The sequence below is a fragment of the Esox lucius genome, chromosome 9, assembly GCF_011004845.1.
Source record: "Esox lucius isolate fEsoLuc1 chromosome 9, fEsoLuc1.pri, whole genome shotgun sequence".
Lineage (NCBI taxonomy): Eukaryota > Metazoa > Chordata > Actinopteri > Esociformes > Esocidae > Esox > Esox lucius.
The window spans coordinates 24,221,328-24,246,871 of NC_047577.1; the positions used below are offsets into that span (position 1 = coordinate 24,221,328).

The 25,544-nt window shown below is 39.8% G+C and overlaps 1 protein-coding gene across 4 annotated transcripts in view; it reads left to right on the forward strand.

The window, feature by feature from the left end:
• rrbp1b (ribosome binding protein 1b) overlaps window positions 1-24,751 on the forward strand; it is a 64,429-nt gene extending 39,678 nt beyond the window's left edge. For 3 of the 4 annotated variants that reach the window (XM_010901722.4, XM_020052873.2, XM_020052872.2), the window contains 21 exons: window positions 400-566; window positions 978-1,015; window positions 1,107-1,220; window positions 1,393-1,479; window positions 4,268-4,355; window positions 4,487-4,615; window positions 4,739-4,770; window positions 4,899-4,986; window positions 5,495-5,587; window positions 6,098-6,184; window positions 6,487-6,573; window positions 7,097-7,186; window positions 8,451-8,543; window positions 9,051-9,122; window positions 10,639-10,731; window positions 10,933-11,016; window positions 11,388-11,453; window positions 16,172-16,255; window positions 22,018-22,098; window positions 23,925-24,068; window positions 24,234-24,751. In XM_010901722.4, the coding sequence (XP_010900024.3) occupies window positions 400-566; window positions 978-1,015; window positions 1,107-1,220; window positions 1,393-1,479; window positions 4,268-4,355; window positions 4,487-4,615; window positions 4,739-4,770; window positions 4,899-4,986; window positions 5,495-5,587; window positions 6,098-6,184; window positions 6,487-6,573; window positions 7,097-7,186; window positions 8,451-8,543; window positions 9,051-9,122; window positions 10,639-10,731; window positions 10,933-11,016; window positions 11,388-11,453; window positions 16,172-16,255; window positions 22,018-22,098; window positions 23,925-24,068; window positions 24,234-24,272 (1,856 nt within the window). In that variant the 3' untranslated portion in view covers window positions 24,273-24,751. The remainder of the gene's footprint in view (window positions 1-399; window positions 567-977; window positions 1,016-1,106; window positions 1,221-1,392; window positions 1,480-4,267; window positions 4,356-4,486; window positions 4,616-4,738; window positions 4,771-4,898; window positions 4,987-5,494; window positions 5,588-6,097; window positions 6,185-6,486; window positions 6,574-7,096; window positions 7,187-8,450; window positions 8,544-9,050; window positions 9,123-10,638; window positions 10,732-10,932; window positions 11,017-11,387; window positions 11,454-16,171; window positions 16,256-22,017; window positions 22,099-23,924; window positions 24,069-24,233) is intronic. The other variant, XM_020052874.2, reaches the window with a different exon arrangement.
• Window positions 24,752-25,544: the final 793 nt, after the last annotated feature.

A 25,544-nucleotide genomic window follows, 5' to 3' on the forward strand; every position in this document is an offset into this window, starting at 1 on the left:
TTCATCCAAAGGATATGGGACAAAACATTGGACTAATTTAAGGTTTGATGCTTTTGGTCAAAAAGAAACTGAATGTTGGACATATTTGCACAAAGAATACATTTACAAATAAAATAATTTTTTGATATTGTTTCAATCAGGTCCACTTGATGTAGTTTTAGGAAATTCACAAGATACTAAGTGTTCACAAACTGCAGCTCAGCACTATATGAAAAGCAGTTCATGCTCAATAACCCAGGAAAATCTCTGATTCAAAGCATGTCTGAATTCAAGACTTGGCCAGAACCTTATCAATTCTCGTCTCCACATTTCAGCATATAAGTTATTAGTGTTTATACACTTGGATGACTAGACTCTGGTTTTGAATGGAATTAAATTGAACTCTGTTGATCGCCACAGAGGTCCAAGAGCGCATGGACGCAATGGAGGTCCAGCTGAAGGACCGCTGTGCTGAGCTGGAGGCCCTGAAGGCCCAACAGGTCGTTATGTCAGCAGCCAAGGAGGAGGCTGTCCTACAGGCGACTGGTTCGAAAACCACTGTAGAAGAGCAGAAGACAAAAATCCAAGTAAACACCAACTGCCGCAGTCTTTATTCCCTGCACCAAATAGTTCAGACAGTAGATTTCTAAAGTCCAATTCCAAATGTTCCCCTAGAGAGTCTTGTAGATCTTAAAAACTGTCAGATTATAGGGTGAATTTGTTACCATATTGCTTAAACCCCTCAAACAACTACAGATCTGTGTTTGTATACATTTCATACTACATGCGTGCACCTTTTCAGAATACAATGCATACAACTATTTTGATTCACAAATTTGGGGCAAGCATGCATGCGCAACTCCTAGAGCCTTTTGGTATATCTTGCTATCAGGATTAGAACACTGGTCACAATGATGCTGCTGGACTGCCAGACTGTGTGTTTTAAACCACACAGCATGTTCCAAGATTTTGTCCTATACATCTTTGTTTCCAAACAGGCTGACAACTCCTCTGAGATGGAAGAGCTAAAGAACCGGTACATAAGTTATTTCTGATACCGTTTGTCATATCTATACATCTCAGTTTGCCGGATGGGAATATTTAGTCACTTTCTCCATCTCTTTCAGTCTGATCACTAAAGAATGTCATGTGGCTAATCTTGAAGAAAAGCTCCTACAGCTGAAGGTTGAACTGGAGCTGGTGAAATCTGCCCAGGCCTTTGAGGAGCCGAGGCTCAATGGGTATGTTACATTAATGGGAGTCCATGTGGCCTGGAGTTTCTTTAGTTAAATGTCAAGCAATGTGACTCTCAACAGTTGGGCAACCATGTTTTGTGGGTCTTTTATTTATTTATGTATTTTTCCAACTGTTATTGAGACACATCACTTGTTGTCTTATTTTTCTGGCATGCAGTGTGAAGGAAGAAGAGGAGCAGTCACCTGTTAAAGAGCAGCTGGTGCAGAAAGACAACCCAGCAGAGATCAAACTCCTACAGGACAGGTAAGAGAGGAATCTATTATAGCTCTATTACCAACAATTCCCTTTAGTTTCATAATTACTTGGCCAGTACTGTTATTCAAATAACATTCCTATAGCACATGGTCCTGCTTGGTGTTACTTTTCAACTATCCACTCAACTATCCATTTTGGTCATATTCAGTTAGGTCCGAAAGTAATTGGACATTGACACTTGTTATTTTGTCTGTTTACCAAAATATATTCAAGTTACAGTAAAATTATGAATATGGGCTTAAAGTGCAGTCTCTCAGCTTTAATTTGAGTATTCACATCCAAATTGGAGGGTATTAGGAATTACAGCTCTAATATGTACCCCCCCTTTTTCAATAGACCAAAAGTAATTGGACATGGCTCAAAAGCTGTTTCATGGACAGGTGTGGGCTATTCCTTTGTTATTTCTTAATCAATGAAGCAGTAATAGGGTCTGGAGTTGATTCCAGATGTGACATTTGCATTTGGAGCTTAGGCTGCAAAAAAATGTATATCCACCAGAGAGGTAGGTCAAACATTAGGAGAGGCCAAATAAACAGTTTGGTACATTCTGAGAAAAAAAACCACACTGCTGAGCTCTGCAACACAAAAAGGCCTGGACATCCATGGAAGACAAAAGTGGTGGATGTTTGTAGGATCCTTTCCATGGTAAAAAAAAAACATTCTCAACATCCAGCCAAGTCAAGAACACAGGAGGTAGGCATTTCATTATCCAAGTCTACCATAAAGAGAAAACTTCACGAGAGCAAATTCAGAGGGTTCACCACAAGGTGCAACCTATTCATAAGCCTCAAGAATAGAAAGGGCAGATTAGCCAAAAAACATCTAAAAAAGCCAACCCAGTTCTGGAGCAGCATTCTTTGGGCAGATGACATGGCACCCCAAACCATCACTGACTGGGGAAACTTTACACTGGACTTCAAGCAACGTGGATTCTGTGCCTCTCCTCTCTTCCTCCAGACTCTGGGACCTTGATTTCCAAAGGAAATGCAAAATTTACTTTCATCAGAGAACATATCTATGGACCACTCAGCAGCAGTCCGGTCCTTTTTTGTTTTTAGCCCAGGCGCGACGCTTCTGATGCTGTGTCTTGTTCAAGAGTGGCTTGACACAAGGAATGCGACAGCTCAAACCCATGTCTTGCATATGTCTGTGCATGGCGGTTCTTGAAGCACTGACTCCAGTTGCAGTCCACTCTTTGTGAATCTCCCCCACATTTTTGAATGGGTTTTGTTTCACAATCCTCTCCAGGGTGCGGTTATCTCTATTGCTTGTACACTTTTTTCTACCATATCTTTTCCTTCCCTTCGCCTCTCTATTAATGTGCTTGGACACAGAGCTCTGTGAACAGCCAGCCTCTTTAGCAATGACCTTTTGTGTCTTGCCCTCCTTGTGCAAGGTGTCAATGGTCGTCTTTTGGACAGATGTCAAGTCAGCAGTCTTCCCCATGATTGTGTTGCCTACAGAACTAGACTGAGAGACCATTTAAAGGCCTTTGCAGGTGTTTTGAGTTAATTAGAGTGTGGCACCAGGTGTCTTCAACATTGAACCTTTTCACAATATTCAAATTTTCTGAGATACTGAATTTGGGGTTTTCTTTAGTTGTCAGTTATAATCATCACAATTAAAAGAAATAAACACTTGAAATATATCAGACTGTGTGGAATTAATGTATACATTATACAAGTTTCACTTTTTGAATGGAATTACTGAAATAAATCAACTCTTTGATGATATTCTAATTATATGACCAGCACCTGTACTGCAAAAGCAACCTAGGACTTTTTTAAGACAAACAATCACCTGTTCTTAACCCGATTGAGCATGCATTTCACTTGCTGAAGACAGAATTTAAGGCAGAAAGACCCACAAACAAACAACTGAAGACAGCTGCAGTAAAGGCCTGTCAAAGCAAAACAAAGGAGGAAACCCAGTGTTTGGTGATGTCCATGCATTCCAGACTTCAAGCCGTCATTGCCTAAAAAGGATTCTCAACAAAGTATTAAAAATTTAATTTTTTTTAATTTGTCCAATCACATTTGAGTCCCTGAAAAAGGGGACTGTGTATGAAAATGGTTGCAATTCCTAAACGTTTCATATAATTTTTTTGTTCAACTCCAATTAAAGCTGAAAGTCTGCACTTCAATTTCATTTCGGTTGTTTCATTTCAAATCCATTGTGGTGGCGTACAGAGCCAAAATCATGAAAATGTTTGTGTCCAAATATTTCTGGACCTAACTGTAGCTCTCTTATACAGACAGTCACCTTACCCTGTCTCAGACATATCACCACCAATCACTGTGAGTTTCATCAGGTGCAGCAGGTCGTTTCAGGAAGGGAATGCACTGCTCTATCTGTTTCAGTCAGCCGCAGTTGGTTGTCTCTTTGTCTTCAAAACCGATGATTGGTTGGCAAGGTGGAACTTTCAGCTGGAAGGATTTGTAAGATGGATAATTAGATGACTGGAATGGCTCTTCAAATATTAAATGAATAGAAGGAACAATTCCCAAGCCCCAAATACTCCAAAATTGATTATTGTAATCGATCATTTATCCTGTAGTCTGACAAACAACTACATATGCAATATGGGGTACTTACATTTGTACTATTGGACACACACAACTGATTTTGGCATATCCCAGCTTGTCCTTGAACACCATCAGCAAGTTGGGCCTGCAGTCAGCCATCCTTGAGGAATTAGGTTTCGTCTGGTCTAGTTTGTAGTGCTACCACATAGTCTGTCTTCAGAACTTAATGACTGACCATTGCCCCATGTCAGCCTTAAGGAAAAAGAGGACATTGTGAAGTCTCTCGAGGATCAACTTCAGGCTTTGACAGCTGAGATGGCGTTGAAGAGAACTGATGCAGTGAGTCCACAACCTAGAGTTAAAATTCAACATTACCTGGCAGACTGTCCTTTATATCTTGATGTACTGTATGTTTTATTCCAGACCAGATCATATAATGTAATATGATTTGTGTTGGATCTGATCTGCAGGCAGGGAGCCTAGCAGATGTGGAGCAGCTTCAGATCAGGCTGAAGGACAGAGAGAGCCAGGTGGCTTCATTAGAGGAACAGCTCAAACAGCTGAGCATTGAGATGGAGCAAAGGAGGAACACAAACACTGTAAGGCTTGTTGAGTGGGTGGGTTCTGGGTGAATGAGGTGTTAAGTTTTTTAGTTTTTTTTGTGGGGGTCTTATGCTAAGTCGTACTGATTTGTTGTCATCTTGAAAATGCATCCAACACAGGAGTCAGGAACCGCTGGACAGCAATTTGAAAGGTATTTGTCTGTATTTGCCCACTCTTAAAGCAATTGAGGTGTGTTAACTCACTGTTCCTGAACCAGTCCTGGTCTGTGTTCGAAACCACCCCCTACCCCTACCAGTGCTAATTTTGTTCTCTTTTCAGCCTTGAGAAAGATTTGCAGATGCTGTCTTTGGAAGAAGAGCTACAACAGTTGAAGGAGGAAATGGAACAAGTTAAAAACAAGAGCAATGTAAGTTGCTGCAATTGGGCGGCATGTATGCCTGCTGTCCAATTAATTTCTTAGCTTAGCCTTTTGGTTACAGCTGGGATCCTTAGTTTCTATATAATGTGTGTATATACAGCTGTGGTAAAAATTAAGAGACCACTCCTAATTATTCTTAAATCAGCACCTCATCATGTATGGCAGCCATTCCAGTGTCTGTTAAATTCCAACACAGGCACACCTAATTTTACTTATGAGGTACTGATTAGGTGATTACCTGAACCAAATCTAATTTAACAAGGAAAAGTATAAAAACCACTGCTGTGGTCATCACTATCCTCTTGCGATAGGACCAGTTGGATGGAAAAGACAGTGCAAGTAGTACCTCAACGGTAATTTGAAGGAAAATATAACTATTCAGCATGACAAAAGAGTTGAAAAGAAATGCTTTGAGTGAGGAAAGAAGGGTTCAATTCTGGCTTTACTGGCAGATGGATATATCCTGGATTAAACTGCACTCTGCTTTACCCTTCAGAATATACGTGAAAAGAACTGGGCAGCAATGGAAGCCTTGACTGCTGCTGAAAAGCTGAATGAAGAGAGACTGGCTGAAGCGAAGGGTGCACAGGTGAATGACATGTAACACTGACATGTGTCTGTGTGTACATTGTACTCGCAGGTATGTTTGTTCTAGGGCTTGCTTCCCCTCCTGCGGTTCTAAATTTAACCCATTTTGGAGGAAATACAAAACTGGCCCTGGATCAGATTCTTGGGGCAATTTCATGGCTCTATTGCTTTTTAAGCACACTTGATACTCATAAAATCCAATTAACATGCATTAATTAAGTCTAAAACATTAAAAATAAATAATTGATTGATAAGAATAGTTGGGCTAGTTACTACTGGGGTTGGTGAAATGACCTATCACAGCCATATTTAGTAGGCAGACTGTGCCTTGGAATTGAAATGCTCATGGAATTAACAAAATGCTCAGAGGCTGCAACTTGATGTCTAGCATTTAAGACCATCAAACACTCTAGCCACAATCTAGTTGACACAAGGATGTCCGTCATGCAAAAATGTGAATACTGTTTGTGATGGATGGCTTTCCTGATTCTTGGACTTTATCTGTTTGTAGAGGATAGCTGAAGAAGCACTGATGTCTTTTCAGACAGAAGCTCAAAAGGCTCTTCAGATTTACTTCCCTGACATTTCTTTAGAGCAGGTAAGTTGGGTTTCCAGTTTCCGACACATACTGAGTTAGTGTTGCCTTTATTTAATTCAATTTGTTCCATGTAGCTCAGCTGGTAGAGCACGTTTAGTTCCATGTAGCTCAGTCCAAGGTTGCAGATTTGATTCGCAATGTACTATGTAGTTAACTACAGTGGAAATGGAAAAATAAATCACTAGAAACATGTAAGTCATCTATTCAATATAATTGGAATTCACCCTAAATTATTTCACCAACTGCCTTTTCTTCTAAACAGCTAATTATTCCTTTTAACCATTATATTTCATTTTCTACAGAATAACTGGTTGGAGCAACTCATCCAGAAAGCAAAGGAATTTGAAATTTCACAGAGCAAAGAAGACCAGCCAGCCACAGACTCTGAGGTTCACTTATAAATATGTCAAGAACCCCTTATACATAAAGCCCATTGGCAAGGATCTCCAATGACAAAAAATAATAATTGCGAACGGTTAAATAATCACACTTTTTTAGAGTGAAAAAGGGAAGTGTTTTTTTGTATGTTAATGGGTAAAATATGATTGTCATTGGGGTAGTTTGGAAAAAGCAAAAGATGTCTCAAGTTCTAAGCGTTTGCCTCTAGTGCACAACATACCACTGTAGCATGGGTTCCAATACGTCTCACTGGTTAAAACTTCTCTTCTGTTTTTGGCAACTCTGTCAAAATAAAGCAGAATTATGCACACCCCACAACCAAAGAAAATGTAATTTCAGTGCAACTGAAAATCTTGATTTAGTTTATACATTACGTTGTGAAGCTATCAGCATATTGTAATGTTGGACTGCTTCAAAATACCAGTTGTTGGAAGTAGAGCTGACATACTATTCTATGAAAACAGATAGAACAAATGCTTCTTGGCTTTTGTCCGTTCTTTTTTTGTACTCTAGGTGCTTTTATCAAAACTCAGAGAAGCGGAGGAGTCCCAGAAAACACTACAGGCAGAGTGTGAGCAGTACAGAACAGTCCTGGCTGACACTGTAAGCAAAGCTAAAGATCCAGTCTTTTAACACTTTAGGTTCAATCCAAATTCTCTAAAAATGGCAACAAATTAATGAAATAAAAAAGAATAACTGTAATTCTTAGCACTACAAATAGTACTGTAGTAGTACTGGGTTGGTGTGCGCGGGTACTGGTCATTTGAGTTAATCTACCTATAGGTTGTGGGGGGGGGGCAACGTATAGGTAATGAAGTCTAGCCTTACTTTCCGATAGTTGTCTGGTTTGACCCTAATCAATCTGCTTGTGATTTGCTTGTGCGTAGAACATGCTAAAAGTGTGCATTTGAGATTTGAAATGGGTGTGTTCAAAATCAAGCTTGCTGCAAGTGCATGTTATGGGAGGCCCTCTGAAGAAAGATTGTGAATGCCAGTGAGTCTGTGATGAATCGCTTTGTAATTCCACTGACGGATAATCTACAAGTGGAGAACATTCTAGTCTATCTAAGCTAGACTTTTCCTACAAATACAGCTAACCAAAAGATGCTCGATCAAGTGTCAAAGGATACATTTGCAGCCCAAATAAGCTCAAAAATGATCTCAGAATTGGAAAGTCTGTGTAAATGCAGCCTTAGAGCCCTAGGGTGGCAGGGCTTAAATCAAAGTTAATGAGTAGAAATGTTAAAGACTGCATGAACTTGGCCTACTTAGGAGGTTTGAAAGTAATATGCCTCTGCTTCAACAGTTTTTTTCAAAAATGAAAGTGGATATAACAATATTTGACTTACTACATTTCCCAGTTAACATATGGGTTAAAAACCAGACTACAGGAACGATATGTTCTCAACAGTCGAGTTGATGGTTTGGGCCTGCTTTGCTGTCATTCAAGTCAACTAAGATTTAGACATTGTACCACAGTGTACTTAAGGAGAATGTGAAAATTCTTAAACTAAAACTAAAATAGATTTTGCTAACAAATCCTAATAATTCCTAAAAATAAAGGAAAGAGAAAAAATGTATCTATGGAAATGCTGTGAGGGTACTTGAATTGTTCTGAAGAAGAAATCTCTCAAACGCACATTTGAAGCAGTTTTGTAAAGAGTGGGTAAACAGTTCCTTCTAGTCGATGTAAGGGATTGCTCGATGGTTACAGGATACAGATTTCTACATCAACTGGGCTGCTTATCTCCCTGTCTGTCTGTGCCGTTCAGTACTCTTTGGTTACAGTTTGTTTTAGGTATTATAACACAGCCACCTGGTGGTAGGAACGTGATACTGCATACCAACATTATTTCAATATCTTTAGGAGGGCATGCTGAAAGATCTTCAGAAAAGTGTGGAGGAAGAGGAGCATGTGTGGAAAGCCAAAATCACAGAGGCAGAGGAGCAACGCCTAGCAGTGAGTGATATGCCTTACAATTTAAATCTGGTCCGTAATAAAAGCATATGAGATAGTTGCCTGATAAGACGTTAAGGTTGTGCTTTCTTTTGAAAGTCCCAATCTTTAGATGTTCAATAGATAGCAATACTATCGACAAAAAACTGATAAGGAACTGCTTGCTAATTATTATATATTTTTTACAATTTTTAGGTTAGGTTATTCTAAACCTGAGAATTGAGAGTAAGGGCTAGGGTTAGGATAAAGTTTAGGGTTACTAGATAGTTAGTGATGATGTTATTGATAGTAAGTAAATCATCTGTAGAGCATCTACAGACACTTTTGGGACTCAAAATATTGTTATTAAAGTGACAAGCTTTGTGGTCTCGTGTTGCTTTGTGGGTTGTATGTTCTGCTTGTATGGCCAGAGTTTTGGGTTCAATTCTCATAGGGGCCTGTATGAGAATGTATGTTCTGGATAAGAGTGCCCACGAAATTAGTAAAATGTTAATGTATTACATTATACAGGCTTTAGATCAGGTAACGGTGTTGGAGCAAGCTGCAGAGGATATGAAGATGGATAAGGAAATCACAGATCAGGTGAGTTTTTGCCAGACCGCGTAAGCGGAGCTGGCCAAGAAGAGCAAATGTCTCTTACTGAGTGAGTGAGTAGGTGGATGGGTACCTGACTGCGTGACTGACTGACTACCCCTTGTTAAATAGCTTAGTGGTTAGAGATGCGGACTACCATACCGGAAGTTCCATTTTCATGTCTCGTTACAGTCAAAACAAATGATGCGTTAGGATTTGTTCAGGAAAGACAAAAACTTTGCTGGCTACATTTGATACGTTATAGTAAGCCTAAAATAAAGCGGTTTACGGTTATATAATTCTACTATTTCTGGCGGATTTTCCAAATACCCATACATGCATGCTTTTTGGGGGAATATAGGCTAGATCACAAACGCTTGGGCAGTAAAACAATAGGGGTTTCCACGATTCTTTCGTCTAGTCACATAGTTATTATCAGAGATGGGGACAAGTCACACATGGTCAAGTCCAAGCAAGTCTCAAGTCTTAACCATCAAGTCTCGAGTCAAGTCTCAAGTCACAGTTCAGATAAATCAAGCAAGTCAAGTCAAGTCAAGGGTTCACCCTAAGCAAGTCAAGTCGAGTCCTTATAAGTTTCAAGTCAAGTCAAGTCACAGTACTAAAGAGATGAACACACACACACACTGTCCTCTGTTTCTGACGTGCGCTCGGTGCGAAGCTCGATTTCAAAATCAAATATTTTTCTCCTCCGCGGTACAATTTTTTGGGGGGACGAAGCGGAGGGATCTTGAATCAACCTGAAGGGGTTGTATTCGCTATAACAATCGCCTCGCTATACCTTATCCCGCTTATTACATGGCAGCCTACCAAATAAATCAATAATTTGACACAAAATATAGATTTCTAAAGGAATTTATTGATTTAAAAATGATTGTATTGCTTGCTCTAAAGAAAATAGTCCGTTCCGTCTCTGGTTAGAATCCTGCTGCGTCCATAGCAACGGTCTGTTTTTAATGGCAACGGTCTGTTATCAAGAAATAACACGCATTCTGCCAATCCATGTAATAAGGGCTAATAATAACAACCTTATAAACTAATTATTGTGACTGAAAAACTGCCTAATATGTAATTACGCTGTAATTATTCTTGTCTGTATGTTACTAGCTAATAAGCTGTTAAAACAGCCAGTGGGAAAAGCCATACAGTTCATTGATGCTATTTGTGGTGGAACTTAATAAGAAACGTTAGTCAGTTTAACAAAATGCGTAATGTTGTCTAGTGAAATTCAAACTTAATGGGGTGATGTTAATGCATGACAGAAGGATCTAATGTTGAGATGCTATACTGACACCAGGCAAGTGTATAACTCTGTGGTGAAGTGGTTAAAGACATGGCGTCTCCTGCGGGAGACCCAGGTTCAAATCTAGTGAGGGCAACAACATTCATCACTTCTAATTGCGGGCCGTCTGAACTAGGCTTACCTGGTTTCTTTTCTGTTTTTTAACCAGCTTTGTAATGGTGATGGTTGATATACAAGATATTTATGTTCCTGTGTTCTCTGCAGTTAAAAGCACAGGTGATGCTTCTGGAGGCCCAGTTAGAGAAGCAGCTGGAGTCCATCAGCTTCAGCCAGACTTGCGCTGAGGAGGTTGCTCAGGTAGGCAGGTCATGTTACTACTGTACACCTGGGTCATTGCACGCCCTCTCCAGAGACTTACAGATTCAAGGAAAGAACAACTGACTTTTATGGGTATTGAATCCAGCAAACATTCAGTTACTGGTAAAATGATCTTACTGTTATCTACCACCGCATAGTATTTATGTATTTCTCAGTACCTCTGGTTGTTTGCCTTTGCAGCTAAAGGCCTTGTTAATGAAGACTCAGAGTCAGCTGGAGATTGCCCAATTGGAAGCACACAGCCAGGCAGAGGAACTTTCTGTGGTAGGTTTGATGCTCGGGTCAGCATTTTAGTCCCGTTAGATGGTGCCATTTCCACTTCAGGTCTTGTTTTTGGTGAACTATCACTTCTACCTGCTTTATTGCACCCTCAAAAGGGGGCAATTCACAACCAGGTACTTTTGCATCTTTGAACAGAATTGAGTTCAAAAAGCGACAACAATATGGAATATTCAGGTAAATAGACAATGTCCACAAAAGATGTGCCTCAAAGTTACTTTCCACATGATTTAAATTGTTTGTGTTTATTGAAAGCACCCTTGAACCAGGGCATTTGGTTTTCTCCCAAAAATGTTCTTATTCCTGACGTGCGCATTTGGTCACAATTTCCCAAAAATCCTAAATTCCTCTTACAGGTCAGACGGCAGCTGAGCGAGGCGAAGGAGCGTGTCCAGATCAAGGAGGCCCATGAGTCCACACAGGTCAGGGTGCATGAACGATGGGGTGCACCCTGCACAAGCCTGCTGAGAAATATCAGACTCAGTTATCATTGAAATCTAAATGCAATTTAAAATCTTGCATTCATGTAATCCTAAATTGAAAATAATATTTTACTTTCCTGATCAAAATGTTTAAGTGTAACACCCAAACCCGAAATAGGAGCAGTATCAAGTGTAGAAACAAATAGGACACACAAATAAATCAGTCTGAAGACAACAGCTTTTGCTAACCCCACTTTAGTGCTTTAATAAAAATCAGTTTTTTTAACCACTGTAACAGAAAAGAGTACTGCCCCCTTTTGATAACGTAAAGATATTTTTCCATCCATCCATCTTCTTACGGTTATCCGGGGCCGGGTCGCGGGGGCAGCAGTCTAAGCAGAGATGCCCAGACTTCCCTCTCCCTAGACACTTCCTCCAGCTCTTCCGGGGGGACACCGAGGCGTTCCCAGGCCAGCCGGGAGACATAGTCCCTCCAGCGTGTCCTAGGTTTTCCCCGGGGTCTCCTCCCGGTGGGACGGGCCCGGAACAACTTCCCGGGAAGGCGTTCAGGAGGCATCCGGAACAGATGCCCAAGCCACCTCAGCTGACCCCTCTCGATGTGGAGGAGCAGCGGCTCTACCCTGGGCTCCTCCCGGGTGACCGAGTTTCTCACCCTATCTCTAAGGGATCGCCCAGCCAACCTGCGGAGAAAGCTCATTTCGGCCGCCTGTATCCGGGATCTTGTCCTTTCGGTCATGACCCAAAGCTCATGACCATAGGTGAGAGTAGGGACGTAGATTGACCGGTAAATCGAGAGTTTCACCTTGCGGCTCAGCTCTTTCTTCACCACGACAGGCCGATACATCGACCGCGTTCCATCCTTCCCTCACTCGTGAAAAAGACCCCTAAATACTTAAACTCCTCCACTTGAGGCAAGAACTCTCCACCAACCTGAAGTGGGCAAGCCACCCTTTTCCGACTGAGGACCATGGCCTCGGATTTGGAGGTACTGATTTTCATCCCCACTGTTTCACACTCGGCTGCAAACCGTCCCAGTGCATGCTGAAGGTTTGAAGGGGCCAACACGACAACATAATCTGCAAAGAGCAGAGACGAAATCGTGTGGTCCCCAAACCTGACACCCTCCGGCCCCTGGCTGTGCCTAGAAATTCTGTCCATAAAAATTACAAACAGAACCGACGACAAAGGGCAGCCCTTAGCAGCCCTTAGCAAAGGACCCAGGACCCCATATTCCCGAAGCACCCTCCACAGGATGCCGCGAAGGACACAGTCGAATGCCTTCTCCAAATCCACAAAACACATGTGGATTGGTTGGGCAAACTCCCATGAACCCTCCATCACCCTGTAGAGGGTATAGAGCTGGTCCAGTGTTCCACAGCCCAGACGAAAACCACACTGTTCCTCCTGAATCCGAGGTCCTACTATCTCCTCTCCAGTACCCTGGAATAGACTTTCCCGGGGAGGATGAGAAGTGTGATCCCCCTGTAGTTGGAACACACCCTCCGGTCCCCCTTCTTAAAAAGAGGGACCACCACCTCGGTCTGCCATCCCAGAGGCACTGTCCCCGACCGCCACGCGATGCTGCAGAGGCGTGTCAACCAAGACAGCCCCACAACATCCAGAGACTTGAGGTACTCAGGGCGGATCTCATCCACCCCCGGTGCCTTGCCACCAAGGAGTTTCTTGACTACCTCAGTGACTTTAGCCCGGGTGATGGACAAGTCCACCTCTGAGCCCTCAGCCTCTGCTTCCTCAATGGAAGATGTGACGGAAGATCCTTCCACCGCCCGACGACATCCCCAGTTGAGGTCAACAGCTGCCCACCGCCACTGTAAACAGCGTTGGTAGGGCACTGTTTCCCTCTCTTGAGGCGCTGGACGGTTTGCCAGAATCTCTTCAAGGCCAGCCAATAGCCAGCGTTCCACGTCCCTAGAGCTAGTTTCCGTGTCCAGGGATCGGGTTGTCGAGGCCCCCGCACCGACCCCTTATGGTCCCTCCTGCAGGTGGTGAGCCCACGGGAAGGCGGCCCCAAGTCGCTCCTTTGGGCCGAGCCCAGCCGGACCCTGTGGGGAAAGGCCCGGCCACTAGGCGCTCGCATACGAGCCCCAACCCCGGGCCTGGCTCCAGGGTGGGACCCCGGCTGCGCTATACAGGGCGACGTCACGGTCCTCAAAATGTTTTTCATCATTAAAGGGTTTTGAACCGCTCTTAGTCTGACCCGTCGCCTAGGACCTATTTGCCTTGGGAGACCCTACCAGGGGCATATAGCCCCAGACAACATAGCTCCTAGGGTCACTCGAGTACTCAAACCCCTCCACCACGTTAAGGTGGCAGTTCATGGAGGGGAAGATATTTTTCATAAAAAATTTTTTTAACCAAAACGTTATATTATATCAAGAGAACCAGAGTAAACAAATAACACAATTCTATACTTTTTTGTATTTAATGAAATTAAGGTAGGCAATGTCACTGATTGTGCCACCTTTAGCTTTAATCACTATAACCAAATAAAATTTTTTTCTCATTAACCACTCGTTTTAGGTCCTGCCATAACATCACTTGGGTTTACCCCTGGACATTGACAAGGCCAAATCAAAACGATAAATTGGTTTCTTTTCAGTAAATATGATGTAGACATCCTTGTGTGTTAACAAAAATTTTCTTGCTGCATGACCCAGATGAGTTTCAAGTCCCAGATGGATCTCCTTTAGGATTCTCAGCTACAGAGCAGAATTCATGATTCCAACTTTCAGGTCCTGAGGCTGTCCAGCACTGTAAGCCTGTACTTGTTGATCAATCATTGCAGCTAAAAGTGACACAACCAGTTGGAGTATGAGGGTGATGTTTCCACTAGAGGGTCATTGGTTGTTGCATAATATTTATCATCTAATAAATACCTTTTTTGTTTCCTTATTAAATATTAGGTTTTTATTCAAGATCTGAAGACATTTATGACCAAAAGCAAAAAATATAATAAATTCAGAAATGGGGCAAATACTTTCCCATGTCACTTTCCATGCCTATGTTTAACTCTATCTGTAGACTTTCTTGCGTTGACCGGTCTGTTATCCAGTTTTTTTTTTTTACATTTTGGAAAAGCAAACCGCTAACATCCTCTCATAAATAAAAATGTAATCAATTAGTTTATAGCCCAATCTCAATGGTAAGGAGGTAGGTTGTCTTTGTTAACGGAACCATTAGTAAGATTTCCTCCAAACAAAAGCCAAAAACACAAATTACTTTATTAAACAGTATTGGGGAAAGATGTTGCCGTGTTCCCATTTTTCTCTCTTATTTTGGTGCATTTGTATAATATAATAATAATAATAACAACATATTGCATTTTAAGCACCTTTAAAAAAAACAAGGACACTGTACATCAATTACAGTAATAAGAATGAATAACAAGAAAGTCAAAACAAAATAAACAAATAGCAGGAGAAAATGGGTGTAGCAGATTGTGGACCAACATATGAGGGGAAAGCCATGGTGAAGAAGTGGGTTTTTAGCCTGTTCTTGAAGTAGTCTGCATTGTGGGTTGCTGGTGGGAGTGCATTCCACAATTTGGGAGCCACAACACTGAATGCCTGGTCCCCCTTGCTACACAGGTCACAAACATGTAGTAGGGCTTCCGTCACAGGGTCTGTTAGTGAAGGATTAAGCCTGGAGATGTTTCAGGGGTGAAAGAAGGCAGCTTTTGTCACAGACTTAAAGGAGAGAGTGCAGTCTAAAAGGAATAGATTTCTGACCTCAGAGGATGGACAGATGGAGCAACCATCAATGGAAATATGGAGGTCACCTACTTTCTTTAGCAGAGAGCCACAAGGAGGACCTTGGTTTTATTGGTGTTTAGTTTGAGTTAGTCGGATGTCATGCAGGATGTAATATCCAGAAGACAGTTGATCAAGTAGTTGCCAGTCCAAAGGAGAAAATCTCTCATAAAAACGTTTACGATGGAGGAATACACAGGTAGATATGGACCTGAAAAGCTAGCTGTTGGCCATATTTCATTTTAACATGTAAAGTGTACTACAAGTTGTATGGGGGGCTTTTATTTTGAAGACTGACTTGATGATACCATACATTGCTGCCACAGTCAATAGCCTGGGACAAATGTATTTTTTTGTTGTAGTCATACCACCGGCAGGATAGGCAATATAGATGAACATTTTAAAACACACAGTGTATAGGACCATACCATTACATAGAATGCAAATTTAGCAAACTTATATAAGTAGTGCCTTAGGCTTATCCTAGGAAGCTTTCCCTGTCTTGCCCATCTAACCTAGGACACGTATACAAAAACTTTTGCTGACTCGGTTAGTTATCCAATGAGCAAGATAGGCTATGGAAATACTGAACCACATGTTGAGTAACATAGTTGCTATATAGTTAGTTTGCACTCAATAAGTTGAATTATGTTATGTTTGATTGGGGTTGCAATAAAGTTTGCTGTTTGGGGGTACTCCAGGACCTAAGTTGGAAACTGCTAATGTAACGGCCCATAATGTGGTAATAGTGTAACTTGCTTGTTTAATTTGAACTGAACATGGTTCCATGTGTCTCTACATGTTCTAACCTCACGTTTTGTGCAGAACACTGCATAGTTTCGACTGATACACCATTGTGGTCTACTGTTCCTAATGGGACCTGTGTGGGTGGAATGATTGGACTTACCAGTGTGTGTTATATCTCAGGTCCAATCCCAACTGGAACAGACAACAAATAAGTTGGAAATGGAGGAAGAGATGAGACAGCAGCTGACCATTGACTTTGACCAGGTAAATCTTTATAAATAATTTCAACTAAATTCAGTCACAGTCATTCTTTCCCATTTAGCCTTTCAGACCCCCAGTATCTGCCAGAACCGAATGCCGTTTGGTGTCATTAGTATACTAATCGTCCCTATTAGCATGTACATTCTCCTCCACAGCATCACCATCCAGCCAGAGCATCAGTTCATCTACTGGGTCATTATCAAACTATATAGAATACTCTAAAAAATAAATTACAGATTTTGTCTAAAATTGGCAATGAATTTGAAGAATACAAGAATGGGTTTGTGTTGAAGGTCTTATCATAGGAAAAAAACTATTAAGAAAATAATATGATTATTTCTAAGAACACAGGCTGTAGTATTTTCAATCATTTATTAGGCACTGCAAGTACAACAAGAAAGAAAATTACACAGCCAATCTATAGGTGACATGAATTGTCTGTAGGTGACATGAATACGTTATCGAAAAACCGAGAGGAGTTATTAGAAAAAAAGACAACAAAATGAATAGGCCATGTGAACGTCTTTGCAGGTCTCTCCTGGGGGTTGTAGTGGGGCTATTGAGTTGATTTTAACGCCAATGCATAGCTTTAGTGGTAAAGAATATCATTGGTGTTTCGTGAATAATTATTTAGCCTAATACATTTGTGAAATATTAGTCATCAGTAAAATAAGCAGAGAAAGTTCAAAGAGAAACAATGGGATATGTGTGAGATTTAGTTGCTCTTTCTCTCCTAAAATAAAAACAGTAACTTTTGTTTGTTGAATTGGTAATTGGTGACTGGTGAAGAATATCGTTGGTATTTCATTTCGTGAATAATTCTTTAGCCTAATACATTTGTAGAATATTATTCTTCAGTAAAATAAGCAGAGAAAATTCAGAGACATGATAGGATGTGTGTACAATTTAGTTTCTCTTTCTCCTAATATAAAAACGTTAACAAGTAATATCTTTGTTGAATTGGTATTTGGTGACTGGGAAACAATATCCTTGGTGTTTCGTGAATAATTATTAAGCATAATACATTTGTAGATGTACATTTGATGAATTAGCCTACATTTTCAATAGGAGATTAGCTGAATATCATGGAAATCTTATTTAATTTCTAAGTTCATTCAAATTCAACCAAGGCTCTGATCATTCATCTGGGAGAATGGGGCATTCATCTATTGATGTCATGCATTCAGTGAGGGGTGATTAGTGCCACCGGGGTAAATTGGGTTTTATGTTTGATATTCTGGGTTGGATCATCAATACCTCTTCCAAAAAAAATTGTACAAAGACGACAGTGGATTAGGGTAGAGAGCAAGGTACACCCTTTGATTTTATTGAAAATCAAACTTTTAGTTTAGCAGAGCCCAAAATTTAGCAAAACACTGTCGAATGTCTGTTCAGTTGTTCAGCGATCGTCATGAAAGTGCAATACCGCTGATTCAATGTGACTAAAAATTCTATTTTATTTTGTGTCAACCTAATAATACCTGCCCCTGTAAAGGAAAATCATGGGCACAGACACTTTGTGTTATTAAACATAACTACAAACCCAATTCCAAAAAAGTTGGGACACTGTACAATTGTGAATAAAAACAGAATGCAATGATGTGGAAGTTTCAAATTTCTATATTTTATTCAGAATACAACATAGATGACATATCAAATGTTTAAACTGAGAAGATGAATCACTTTAAGGGAAAAATAAGTTGATTTTAAATTTCATGGCATCAACACATCTCAAAAAAGTTGGGACAAGGCCATGTTTACCACTGTGTGGCATCCCCTCTTCTTTTTATAACAGACTGCAAACGTCTGGGGACTGAGGAGACAAGTTGCTCAAGTTTATGAATAGGAATGTTGTCCCATTCTTGTCTAATACAGACTTCTAGTTGCTCATCTGTCTTAGGTATTCTTTGTCGCACCTTCCTCTTTATGATGCGCCAAATGTTTTCTATGGGTGAAAGATCTGGACTGCAGGCTGGCCATTTCAGTACCCGGATCCTTCTTCTATGCAGCCATGGCATTGTAATTGATGCAGTATGTGGTCTGGCATTGTCATGTTGGAAAATGCAAGGTCTTCCATGAAAGAGACGACGTCTGGATGGGAGCATATGTTGTTCTAGAACTTGGATATAACTGTCAGCATTGATGGTGCCTTTCCAGATGTGTAGGCTGCCCATGCCACACGCACTCATGCAACCCCATACCATCAGAGATGCAGGCTTCTGAACTGAGCGCTGATAACAACTTGGGTTGTCCTTGTCCTCTTTAGTCCGGATGACATGGCGTCCCAGTTTTCCAAAATGAACTTCAAATTTTGATTTGTCTGACCAGAGAACACTTTTCCACTTTGCCACAGTCCATTTTAAATGATCCTTGGACCAGAGAAAACACCTGCGCTTCTGGATCCTGTTTAGATACAGCTTCTTTTTTGACCTATAGAGTTTTAGCCGGCAACGGCGAATGGCACGGTGGATTGTGTTCACCGACAATGTTTTCTGGAAGTATTCCTGAGCCCTTGTTGTGATTTCCATTACAGTATCATTCCTGTATGTGATGCAGTGCCATCTGAGGGCCCGAAGATCACGGGCATCCAGTATGGTTTTCCGGTCTTGACCTTTACACACAGAGATTGTTCCAGATTCTCTGAATCTTTGGATGATATAATGCACTGTAGATGATGATAACTTCAAACTCTTTGCAATTTTTCTCTGAGAAACTCCTTTCTGATATTGCTCCACTATTTTTTGCCGCAGCATTGGGGGAATTGGTGATCCTCTGGCCATCTTGACTTCTGAGAGACACTGCCACTCCGAGAGGCTCTTTTTATACCCAATCATGTTGCCAATTGACATAATAAGTTGCAAATTGGTCCTCCAGCTGTTCCTTATCTGTACATTTAACTTGTCTTATTGCTACCTGTCCCAACTTTTTTGGAATGTGTAGCTCTCATGAAATCCAAAATGAGCCAATATTTGGCACGACATTACAAAATGTCTCACTTTCAACATTCAATATGTTATCTATATTCTATTGTAAATTAAATATAAGTTTATGAGATTTGTAAATTATTTAATTTATTTTTTCAATGTCCCAACTTTTTTGTATACATTTCTACAATTTTTTTTGTTGCACCTTATATCTTTTATTTTTTTTTATAGATTTCTATGGAAGTGACATATACACCTACAACCACTTGTATGTTGGTCGCTGACTTTTAGATTTTCCCTTTTACATTTTGGTGATTATAACAGAATTGATCCTTCTATACATTTTTAATAGCTCAATATCCATAATGAGTTAGAGATCTACAAACGTGTGTTGTGTTCATTTAACGCTCTTCTGGAAGGTACACCTCTTATTTTTTCCAAATTCATTATGTATTTCATTTCAAAATTACATGCATTATTAAAACTCTTTAATAAAAATGCAAGTGGTTTTAGAGGTACATATCATCTGGATTGAAAGCTATTAAAAATTGTTCATGTGAATTAGGTAACATAGTTGTAACAATGCATGTAATTTTAAAATAAAATACAGGTAATGAATTTGGAAAAAGATGTGTACCTTTGAGAAGAGATCTCTTACTCTTATGGATAGTGAGCTATTAAAAATGGTTGTTTAGAAAGATACATTCCTGTAAATTCACCAAAATCAACAATGGCAAAACTAAGGGGTGTACTCTTAACAAGGAATATCAGTGAACAAAATGTATGTGGTTTTAGAGGTACATGTCATCTGGATAGGAGGCTACTGAAAAAAGTTTGTGAATTAGGTAATTGAGTTGTAATAACAAAATTGTAGTTAGCAAATTTCCTACAGAGAATTGTTTTGGAAAAAATAAAAGGTAAAGGAACAGACCACATATGTTTGACAATTTGTAACTAAAATGGATAATGAGCTACTAAAAATAGTGGTAGAGAAGGACAAAAGCTGCTAAAATTAAAGAAATTGAAAATGGCAAATCCACGGTCTGTACTCTGGAGAAGGAAGGTCAATGACCAAAATAAATGTGGTTTAAGAACTACATGTGTTCTTGATAGCAAATTATAAAAAAGTTATATTAACAGTTATGTATATTTGGTAATAGAGTTGTATTGATACATATATTTATAATATAAAATACAGAGAATTGACTTAAATATTGGTGTATCTTTGAGAGGATAGGTACAGGAACACACCACACATGTTTGGTTAATGAACTATTAAAAAGGTATTGCATAGATGGATATACAATTGTCACCTAGATACAAACTTATTGTAAAACGCATCTATATGTTATAAAAAGGTAAAATTCTTTACAAAAATTTAGATAAATAAGGGGGAAAATGAGAGGTGTACCCTTGTAAGGACAGGTAAATTAACTCTAGCTGATATGGGTTTGAGCTATTAGAAAAATGCAGTTTAGAAGGAGAATTTAAAATAGAAGGAAAAACAGCAATTATAAGGGGGGAATTGGGACGGTGGACAGTGACCAAAATAGAAATTGATTTAGAACTAATATGTCTCTTGGATAATATCATCATCCGTATAATGATTTAGGCTTAGCTTATTTTTTGTATTTGTTTTAGTATAAACAAATAATAATAATAATAATAATTGGCAATTCTAGTGTTAAAAGGAGTGCAACCAAGATTGATTTCTAGGAAACATGTAACATAGTTTACATTACACATTATATTTTAACTGGTGCCATCCAGATGGTGAGACTGAAATTCATGTAGTATGTGTTTTATTGCAACAATATTTAAATTTTCATGCTTCAGGCTGGAGACGGGACATAAACAAGGAAATCCACTGTAAAGCTTCATTCACACCAGACACGGCAATCTTTATGCGTTGCGGCGGAAGTCCATTCATTTCAATAGAAAGCAATCCGCACCGCTGCGTCTAATCTACCGTACTCGGCCAGATTTGGTTGCGGTACGGCAGGTGTGTCGCATGAGTTTAAATTTTCCAACTTGTGCGGTGCTTTTCTGTACGGTATCAGAAACGGAAGTTGATGTACCACCGAAGAAGAGCTAATATGTAGCTTTCAATTACGGGTTTATGGGATCGCAAAAATAGATTTGACAGCTCATTAATTATTTGTAATAGCCTACCAGATCAAAGTTTGAAACGCTAAATATTTGAGCGGGACATATCCTAGACCTGATTGGTTAAAACATATTTGAGGGAAAATATATATATATATATATATATATATATATATATATATATATACAGCCTGGATGACGTTTTCATTTCATCTACTACAATGAAACAAACTGAGAAAGCTTCTGCTCATGCTTGCATGGCTACACTTTTCCACGCAGCATTTTTAACATTTAGGTCTCGGTAAACGTCTGAGGTAGTATCATACAAACAAGGGTGGCTAGACACTAGCAAAATGAGGTTCTCCTCCGTCTTTGCGATACTGGTTATGAAGATGCGGAAGATTGATTGGGTATTTTGCGTAGATTGATTGCGATGTTTGCGTTAAATTACCGTACAGTAATTTTATGCCGTGTCTGGTGTGAACGAGGCTTAAGACTGAAATAATATCGAAATAGGATCTGCATTGCCCTCTAGTGGGCAACTTTAAGCATTCCTTAGATTTTAACTTTATCTTTCGCCATTAGTTGGGCACCACTGATCAAGTAGATGAGTACAATATTGTACTTCTCGTCAGAACCCAATAGTGGGAAATTACACAAAACCTTTTGTCTGTTGGTCTTTGCATCAAAACAAACGTTTTTTTTTCCTGAAATCTTTTTGCTCTCGCCTTGTAGGCTCAGAAGTGTGTGATTGACCTGCAGACACAGATGGACCAAATGAAAGCAGAAGATGACTCATCTACAGGAGAACTCAAAGTGTGTATTACTGTTTACTTCATTACTCCCTCTTTCATGGCTTCCAAGTACAATCTAAACTGAAAAGGCCATCAACAAACTCTGCCTTTGTTCTGTAAAAGCATACCGAACTGGACCTGGTGGGTGGTGTTGTGAGCTTTGAAACTTTAATTTTAGTAACAATAGTTACACTAATAAATGCAAAAAAAATAAAAATAACATATTAGGTACACACTTCTAGCACTCACTATAATGAACACAAGCGAGTACCAATTGAACATCAAGAAGTTACCATTTGGATTTAACATTTAAAAGTATTAACCATAAAGTAAAAAAGAGTGAGGGAGGGAGTGATCCTTGTTAAATAGCGTAGTGGTTAGAGATGCAGACTGCCATGCAAGGGACCTGTGTTTGAGCCTCGCCACAATCAAAACATATTATGCATTAGGATTTGTTCAGGATAGACAAAAACTACCCTGGCTATAACTTTCACTAGGTGCATTATAGTAAGCCTAAAATAAAACTGTTTACAGATATATTGCAACAGGCCTGGTGCCACAAGGGGGCAAGAGCCCCCCCAGTTTAAGTTTTAACCTTTTCACCCGTCAGTTTCAAAAATCACTTAATGGCCCCCCAGTACTCACTCAGAGTTCAATGTGCTTATGATATCACAATTCATTTCATCCACTGCTTCCCAAAAACACCATGTTGCTTATAAATAAATACAAATATTTCAATTACATTAGCAAACTACTGCTGGTAGTATTAGGCTACTGTTAAAAATGTATATCGGATAATCACTGAGCAATCTTTAGAAAAATTCTGTAATTTTTCAAAAAATTTCAGCTCAAAAGATACTTACACTCTTCACTTGTATCAATAAAACACACGCTAATTATCAGGCCATAGGTGGTGTGTAAATCATTTATTTACGAAATGATTCGGAAGCTCTCTTTTATCACAATTTATGAATTCAGATTCTTGCATATTGATTAATGGACAAATACGATCAGTGAAAAAAATTGATATTTGAGCTTTCTTCTCGAGCAATTCCCAAGGGGACACCAAAAGTAGTGCTGTAATACTGTTTTAGTTTGCGCCATCGGTTTGCTCACCACTGTAGCTCTGCAAATTCAGCTATTGTATGTGAACCCTACCATCAGAAAATAGAACCATTGTGTGGCAATTGGGGGGGGGGGGGTCGGGTCACAATCTTTTGAAACATATAAACACGCTATTAAGAGTCTATAATCAGCGTGCTATCAAGTGCTTTCATTGTGTGTTACTGTATAAATATTATTGAAATGACATACCGGTTGACAGCTCTCCTAAGATATGATAAGATGTTCTAGTCACTAATATTATTAGTTTTTTGTGTCATATGTATTATATTTATTTTAGAAAAATGACTGCTAGTGTTGGCAGCCTGTAGGTACGTAAGTAACCCCTCTTGTCCCAATTTGAACACTTGCTACCTCGTTAATATCATAGTGTAGATCTTCAAACAATTACAGTGAGGAAATACATTTATATACACTGAGCTAAATGTGAGTAAATAAAAGCGCGGTCATACCAGTGATCGTATGCTTCAGGGACCACTCTAGCCTGATTACACTGGTGTGATCTTAGGCGTCAAAGACACTAGAAAAATAGCAAAAAACTGATTCGCCCTCTCTCCATTTTTAACTGCCCCCTCAGTCACTTCGTCCTGGCATTGGGCTTGTATTGTGTTTTACAACAACATTCATGCCTTCTAATCACGGGCCGGCCAAACTAGGCTCGTCTGGTTCCTTTTCTTGTTTTTTAATTACAATAACTTAATATATTTGTTTAATCTCCTTGTCCAGGAGAGGCTGGAGAAAGAAAAGAAGCTAACCAGGGACCTGGGCCAAGCGGCGATCAAGCTTCAGCAACTGCTCAAGGCCACCCAAGAGCAGCTTGCCAAAGAGAGGGACACTGTGAAAACCTTGCAAGGACAACTTGTGGGGAAGGTAGGCGAGCCACAGGCTTTAAAAAAAAGAATAGGCCAGGTCCTGTATGTAGTTTGATGTGACGGTATACATTTTTGTGCCCTTATTGCTATTATCAGTGAGGAAAATTATTTTGTTTCAATATACATAAATATTCTTACTAGTTTTTTTTTGCCTCTCCACCAGGAGGAGCCAGAGCACCCAAAGGAAGGAATGTCTGTTTAAAAAGACAACAATCATCCAACACTTGCCAAAATGCCTTAAAATAATGACTCATTTCGATTTTCTCTAGTACTGTAGTTTATGTAGTAGAGGAGGATCCGTTTAAGGAATCGAGAGTCCAGCAGCGTTTAATACTGTATACATGTTTTGTTATTATGTTGGAAACAATCAAGAGAGGAGTCTCTGGCTGTGTCAAAGGTTTTTTTGTTTGTTTTTTTGACCTGACTTTTTGTTTCTTTGTTTCAGTGTTATTGAAAAAACCCATTGTTTCAGTGTTATTGAAAAGGGAAATTGCTTGTGCGTTAAATGTTCAACTGGTGCAATCACTTTATCCTTTTGCCTGTCCTTGATAATAATTTTAAAAGGGTGGTAATTTCATGGTACCCAGATAACATACAAAAGTAATGCCTTTACATATTTCATGTATTCGGGTGCTGACCAAACTGTGACAATTTGTAACAAATAAACTATGTAGGCCTTTAGGGTGGTGGGTTTTAGATTTACTAGGGTTGTGTAACAATGTGGGGATGGTTTTCTTACCATACACTAGCCCATTCTAATTCCAATTGAGCTTCATATGAATGCCATAGCATACCTACAAATTTCTGAACATGCACATCCCTTAATGTTCAGTCTACCCATTTTCAAATGGATACTTCCAGCAGGATAATGTACTATGTCACAGAGCAGGCCTAATCCCAATCTGGTTCCATGAATATGACTGGCTTCAGTTTACTCCAGTGACACAGTTGCCAGATCTTAGTCCAATAAAGCGGCTTTGGGATGAGGTGGAACAAAAGGTTTGCAGCATCTGTCTCCAAAAACAAGATTTTGATGTCTTGCTGGAAGATCCACTTGTGCCCAATATTTATTTGACCTTTTTTATACAGTCAGACTGAGACTTTACAGATGAGCCCTGTAATACAGCAAATAAAAACATTAAGAAACCTGAAAAGGAACCAGGCAATCCTAGTTCAGCCATCCCGTGATTACAAGTGAGGAATGTTGTTGCCCTCATTGGATTCAAACTTGGGTCTCCCACATGAAAGGTTGTCTTTAACCACTAGGCCACAGACCTATACGTTCACTGAGTGTCGGTATAGCCGCTCGACCTTAGATAATATTGTCACGCATTAACATCATACTAAGTTTGAATATTTCGCTAGACATCATTAAGCATTGTGTTAAACTGACTGTTTCTTATTTGTGGTGTTTTCTACCACAACTAACATCTATGAACTGTATGGCATTTACCACTGGGTGTTTTAACAGCTT